The sequence below is a fragment of the Nicotiana attenuata genome, chromosome 2 (assembly GCF_001879085.1).
Source record: "Nicotiana attenuata strain UT chromosome 2, NIATTr2, whole genome shotgun sequence".
Lineage (NCBI taxonomy): Eukaryota > Viridiplantae > Streptophyta > Magnoliopsida > Solanales > Solanaceae > Nicotiana > Nicotiana attenuata.
This window is the reverse complement of record NC_031990.1, coordinates 68,377,379-68,384,808: the sequence shown is the minus strand read 5'-3', so window position 1 is coordinate 68,384,808 and position 7,430 is coordinate 68,377,379. Positions and strand designations below refer to the sequence as shown.

Here is a 7,430-nt window from a genome sequence, read left to right as displayed (position 1 = left end):
GGCTTGCTCGGTATTGGAATTGGCTTGTTCGAGGTAAGTAACACTTCTAAACTTGGTACTGAAGGCATCAAACCCCGAATTACATGCTATGTGATTGGTGTTGAGGTGACGCACATGCTAGGTGACGGGCATGTGGGTGTGCACCGTGTGAATTGTGACTCCATTATTTCGGTGGTACTGTATAGTTACCTGATCTTACATATAACCATGAAAGTTCTACATACTTGAGCTATTGAGTTGTGATACATGTTAGAAACCATGCCTAGGCTACATGCTTATCGTGTTGGGACCCACTGAGGTCATTTTGCTGTTGAGCTATCTACTTTCATTGCTTTACATACTTAGTCATACGCATTCATATGCATATCATATCTTAGTCTCTGTTATCATTTATTGACACATCATATCATCATTTTGGGCTAGTTTCATGGCATTGTGAGCCCGAGAGACTGGAGAGATTGATGACTGAGTGAGGCCGAGGGTCTGAGTGAGAGTGATATTATGGGATCGGGCTGCACGCCGGCGGTTATAACTGATTTTTGATAGCGCTTGGACTGAAGAAGCCCTCCGAAGTCTGCACACACCCCGAGTAAGAGCCGTTGATTATATTGAGGGATGGATCTTCCCTGGACATGGATCTTGTCCGAAGCATTTAATACCTGGGGATGGATCTTTCCCATGGGCTGGATTTGGCCCTACTCAGTACTGAGTGGCTGTTGGTCAGTTGATGTATATACTCCGGGATGGATCTTTCCTGGGTCAGATTGGCCATATATAGTATTGAGTGATTGATCATGATGAGTGGAAAGTGTGAGACTGTGAGATTGAGTACTCTGAGAGTGTGAGTTCATGAGTTCATCTGTGAGATACATGGCATTGACGTGCACACATGACATACATGCATAGAGATGAATTTTTCTCATGTCGTACGGTATCACGTCATTCTTGACTTCTCACACATATTGCTATATTGGCATAGAGAGGTATTTCACACTTGCTATCTGGAAAGAAAATGAAACATCTTATTTATTATGGAAAGGATTTTTGGGAAAAATTTATAGTTTTCAAACTTACTTATATTTTCGACGATTTCGGTAAAGGATTTAGGTTTTCACTGATATACTTGAAAAGCGGACTATTTTTCGGGAAACTATGAAAAAGCTGAGCATTTTATCTCTGAGTTACTTCTTTTATTACTTGCATTGCGTTGTTACGAACTGTTGTTGGCTATTGGATGTTGGACCCGACCTTTGTTCCAGCTCATCACTACTTTCAACCTAAGGTTAGGTTTGTTACTTATTGAGTACATGGGGTCGGTTGTACTCATACTACATTTCTGCACCTTGCGTGCAGATGTTGGCTGCTGATGTTGCTGTGTTCGATGGGAACCGAATTTGAAGATGTACCTGCATTCCGGCTGTAGCTACCTTTTGTTCATGGTAGCCTTAGATTATTGAAAATCTGTTTATGTACATTTCGAACAGATGATGTATTTAATTCATACCAGCTTTGTAAATTTAAATCTTAGAAGCTCATGATTTGTACTGTTAGTCCTTGGAGAATGCATCAGATTCAGATATTTCTTTACCTAATTGCTTCATTAAATTGCTATTGGAACTGGTTAGTTGTTAAATTGGCTTACCTAGCGGGTTGGGTTATGTGCCATCACAACAAGATGGATTTTGGTTCGTGACAACAATCTAGTAAAACAGAGCTAGTATTTCAATATATAGAGAGCAGTGGTACGGTGGAGAAGAGATGTGCAGCAAACCCTCCTACCATTTTCTTTAATTTAGTTTCTCTTCAATGGCTGCAAACTCTTATAATATTGCTGTGGTAATGGTGCCCTTTCCTGAATATGGGCACCTAACCCCACTTCTTCACCTTTCTCGTCTTATCTCTTCCTATGATATTCCAGTGCACTATGTCAGCGTTGGTGCACGAAATCAAGAACTGAAGCTTCGGCTACAAGGATGGAACCTTGACCAATTCCCCAACATACAATTCCATGACATTGGCAATTTTGAGGTAGAGGAAGACAATTTGTCGTACGTTGCATTCTTTGACCTGCTCGGTGAGTCTTTATGTGAAATTTGTCGTACAATTTCAAGAACTTGTAGAAGAGTGGTAATTATCCATGATTCCTTAGTACTACAAGTTGTTCAAGGCGTGAATTCAATACCCAATGTTGAGGCATATATTTTCCACGCCATCTCCGCTTTTGCTGTTTACTCATTGATCCACCAAATTTCTACGGACGACAACAACAATAATAATAATAACAACAACGATATGAACGGCTTGTTCTTTCCTTTGCAAGCCCATATTCCGTCCATCCAAAGCTGTTACCCGCAGGAGATGCTGGAGTTCATGAAAATCATGCGCGATTGGACGTTTAAATCTGGAGAAATCTTCAATACATGCAGAGATATAGAAGGTTTATATCTCGACGCACTTGCTAAACAAAGTGAGAAGCCAGTGTGGGGTCTTGGTCCGTTCAATCCGGTCCATATACACAACGAAGAGTACTCTGCTTCACCTAGAATATTAAGCCATAGATGCATTGAGTGGCTTGATAAACAACCCAAGAATTCAGTCATCTATGTTTCATTTGGAACGGCAAGTACCTTCTCACCTGAACAAATTATTGAGCTTGCCCTTGGTTTAGAGAGATCTGAACAAAAGTTCATATGGGTTCTAAGAGAAGCAGATAAAAAAGGAAAATGTTTTACAACAGACGTTCCGAAAATTGAGCTGCCAACAGGGTTTGAAGAAAGAGTAGCAGAAAGAGGAATAATAGCAAGAGATTTTGTACCTCAAATGGAAATTCTAGCACACCCTTCCACAGGTGGTTACTTATTCCATTCGGGTTGGAACTCTTCTTGAAAGCTAACAATGGAGTGCANTTCTTGGAAAGCCTAACAATGGGAGTGCCAATGGCAACTTGGCCAATCCATTCCGACAACCCACTCAACGACGTGCTTATAACAAGGGTGTTAAAAGTTGGCCTAGTAGTGAAGGATTGGGAACACAAAGATGAATTGGTGAAAGCAAATACAATTGAAAATGGAGTGAGGACTTTGATGACTTCCATTGAAGGAGAAGAGATGAGACAGAGAGCGGTAGAGTTGAGCCAAGCTATCAAGATGTCTGTGAAAGATGGTGGCGCCACTAAGAAACAAATGGAGTCTTTCATCGCTCACATTACTGGATAAATAAATTTACTCATCTTTTCTTCCATAATGGTTAAGATGAGTTACGTACGTGATGTCTGAATTCTCTTTGTTGAATCATCTTGAATCATTCTAGGTGTACCGTTATTGATAACAAAACTCTCATACAAACCTTAACAATTCAAATATTTTACTACCAACCCTGTTCAATTCAACAACAACTACGCCTCATACAAATCTATTAGAAGTCCCAAAACATAAAATGAAAAACTAAACTCAGAACGAGGAGTTGAGTTGTTATAATTAGAGATCGCGCGACATGACAGGTTCAATGTGAGCCACGTTGCTATTAGTTTTTGGCTTGTTGACTTGTTGCTTAGTTTGTATCTAAACTAGAATCCTAAAGTTATTGCTATATATTGTGATTGGTTTGAAGTAGTTGTCCTAAAGTTGCTAGTAATTTTAATTTAGATGTCTGAGTAAGCGTTAATTCAAATTTCAACGGAGACAAAAATACAATACGTTAGGTTTTCCTATTTGTCTAAGCTTTGGTGGACAGAGTTACCCACTCAGTTACTCAGAGAGTGTCATATCTTTCGTCACTCCGTCGACACCAGATTTTCTCCGTTTAGCGTGGCACTTTAGGTCTGACTGCTTTTATTTAGGAGAAATAAATGATTTTGTTGTTTTGTAACTTATTATGTTAGCATCATTTATTTACTGCTTCGAATAAGTAAATAATCTATCTATACTATTATAAAAGCATGAGGCCCTAAATTAAAAAGTCAAAAGACTAAATTACCCTTTCAAATAACCTAAAATTTAAAACAAACACAAAAGAAAGAAAAAAACAAATTGCAGCGGTTATGCGAACTTACCCATTGACAGTCGCACCTTTCCGCATATGGAGACTGGAGTTGCCACCGATTACTATCAGTCTCATTAAAAATTACATGTCGTCCTTTTCCATCCAATTTTTCTCAAATGAGAGGAAGACCCAACACAAGCAATGGAGGCGTAAAGAGGTTAGAGGAGACATGTCAATCCCTTTAATAACAAAATTATCCCTTCAACCTTACAAGAAGTAAACTATAAAATTTCTCTTGAGATCTAAAGTATGTATAGAGTTTTCAAATAACTTATTATGTACATATTGCATTTATTAGTTAACGTCATATTTTTTAGAGCTGAGTACTTGTCAAATTCTTATACATATATTACACTTTCCAAATTCAAGAACTAATTAACTTATTCGTGCATCACATCTTCAATAGCAAATTTTCATAATTCTCATACTTTGTTGGTGAAAGTTAAATGTTAAATGGATAGTGGATTGTGACGACCCAAAGGGTCATCACCTGTTTCCTTACTCATTTTGTACTTCCAAGGCCTTGAAAACCTCATTTAGGATTTTTTCGATTTGCGTGCGCGGTCCGGGCGCGTAGCCGGAAAGCTTAAATATGAATTCTGTGAGAAAAATGCTAAATTTTGATAGTAAAATGAATAAATTTGACTTCAGTCAGCATTTTGGGTAAACGGACCCGGACCCGTAGTTTGACGGTCTCGGAGGGTCCGTAGGAAAATATGGGGCTTGGGCATATGCCCGGAATCGAATTCCGAGGTCCCAAGCCCGAGAAATAAATTTTTGTGTGAAATTATTTTCTGGAATTAATTAAGGAAATTGTAAAATGAAATTTGATTAGAAGACCATGGTATCGGGCCCGTATTTTGGTTCCGGCACCCGGTACAAGTCTTATATATGATTTAGGCACTTTCTGTAAAGTTTGGTTGAAAACGGACATCGTTTGACGTGTTTCGGACTTAAAATGGAAATTTGATGTGTTATGAAAAATTGGGAAGAAATCATGAATTTTAAGGCTTAATTCGATGAATATGATGTTATTTTGGCGACTTGATCGCACGAATAAGTCCGTAGAATATTTTTGAGGTTGTGTGTATGTTTTGTTTGGAGCCCCGAGGGCTCGGGTGAGTTTTGGGTAGGCCACGAGTGCATTTTTGGAATTTGAAACTCAGCTGTTGCATTTCTGACCTGCCGGATTCGCATTTGCGAAGCTTGGTTCGCAAATGCGATATCGCAAATGCGAGTGGCTTCTCGCAATTGCGAAGATAGCCCAGATCTGCCCCTTCTCGCAAATGCGAGGCTTACCTTCGCAAATGCGAAGGTGTTCCTTTTGTACTATGTTCGCAAATGCGACCGGTGGCTCGCAAATGCGGAAGCTGGGACTTTCGCAAATGCGACCTTTTGGTTCGCAAATGCGAAGTCCCCAATTTTCTTCATGGTTCGCAAATGCGAACAAATGTTCGCAATTCCCATAACAGGTCGGGGTTCGCAATTATGAACCCCAGTTCGCAAATCCCATATCTGCAACCTGCATATATTTTATACTTAGTCGAATTTTGAACCATTTTTCACCCCCTTTTCAAAACACAACTCCTTAGGCGATTTTTCAAGAACAAGACTTCTTCCAAATCATTTGTAAGTTAATTTTTACTCATTTCCTTCAATCATTAATATCGTTTAACATGTTTTCAACTTAAAATCAAGGATTTTCATGGGTGAAATTGGGGGTTTTGGGGTAGAACCTAGGTTTTCTAAAAATTGGGGATTTGGACCTCAATTTGAGGTCCGATTTCAAATTGTGTACTTGTTGTCTTATGAACTCGTATTAATTGTTGCGTTTGCTAGAGTAAATTTTCTTTTAGAGGAACTGTTGATTTATTGAAATAGGAGCGAGTGGTACGCCTACCACAAGTGATATTGAAATGGGCACAAGTGATATTGAAATAGGAGCGGGTGGTACGCCTACCACAAGTGATATTGAAATGGGAGCGGGTGGTACGCCTACCACAAGTGATATTGAAATGGGAGCGGGTGGTATGCCTTCCACGAGTGATATTGAAATGGGAGCGGGTGGTACGCCTACCACGGGATATTGAGAAATGGGATCGGGTTGCACGCCTGCAACAAGATGAGTTGAATATGAAAGTTGCCTTATCTCTTCATTTACTGCCAGAAGTTAAATTATAGATGTACGCTTTACTATTCCTGCAATTCTATTTCTAACTGTTGCCCCTGAAGCATGCTCCCTTCCCCAACGTAAATTGTTATTTTCTTGCTACTTTTTCGTTGTACTTGTATATATATCTGCACAGGTTTATTTGGTGGTCTGGTCCTAGCCTCGTCACTACTTCGCCGGGGTTAGGCTAGGCACTTACCAGTACATGGGGTCGGTTGTGCTGATACTACACTCTGTGCTATTTTGCACAGATCCCAGGCTTCCAGTAGCAGCAGCAATAGAGTGGGAGCAGGCTTTCAGTCCAGTGAGACCCGAGGTAGCCTTGCAGGCGTTCGCAGGCCCTGGCGTCTCCCTTCATCTATAATCCTTTTTCTTTCATGTAATTCCGGAGACAGTGTCGAGTTTATTTCTTTCAGACCTTTATGTGCAGTATTCTTAGACCGTCTGTGAAACTGTGACACCAGTGTTGGGTAGAGGCCTTGGTTGAAATTTTCCGCATTTCTATTCAGTTTTCTATAATATTGAGACTTCCGCTTATTATTTAATTTCGCTGCTTTTGTATTATTGCCGATAATTGTTAAAAGGAATTATGTTATTTATGAAAAAAGTAATTAAAATTGGCTTGCCTAGCTCTCATTAGTAGGCGCCATCACAACTCCCGAGGGTGGAAAATCCGGGTCGTGACAAGTTGGTATCAGAGCTCTAGGTTACATGGGTCTCATAGTTCACAGACAAGCTTAGTAAAGTCTGAGGGATCGGTACGGAGACGTCTGTATTTATCTCTCAGAGGCTGCAGAGTTAGGAAAAAGTTTCACTTCTATTCTTTCCTGTTGTGCGATTTTGTTCTCTCGGTGCTAAATTGAAACCTCTACTCTTGTCCTTTCGCGAATGGCGAGGTCACATACCGCTTCTTCAGCCGAACAGCACCACAGACCGGTGGTAGATCAGCGACGTCTTCGAAGGCTTTGTGGAGGTTGGATAAGTTTCATCAAGCACTTCACTACTACCATCAGCGGTGCATCTTCTGAGGATCCCCAAGATTTTCTGGACAGCGGTCATGAGGTTCTTAGGAACATGGGGATCGTGGAGACCAATGGGGTCTATCTTGCTACTTTTCGCTTGTCTGGATCCGCCAAGACCTGTTGTAAAGATTATTGATTGGCTATACCAGCTAGGTCATCAGCTTCGACTTGGGGACAACTCACGCAGCTATTTCTAG

General features: G+C 40.3%; 1 protein-coding gene across 1 annotated transcript; it reads left to right on the top strand.

Moving 5' to 3' along the window:
• Positions 1,807–2,886, top strand: LOC109220642 (zeatin O-xylosyltransferase-like). Its single transcript, XM_019385107.1, has one exon. The coding sequence runs from the start codon at positions 1,807–1,809 to the stop codon at positions 2,884–2,886; it is 1,080 nt and encodes a 359-aa protein (XP_019240652.1).

Bases quoted from the DNA above. Each gene is read 5' to 3' on its own strand.
- LOC109220642 (XM_019385107.1), top strand. From the start codon at position 1,807: ATGGCTGCAAACTCTTATAATATTGCTGTGGTAATGGTGCCCTTTCCT.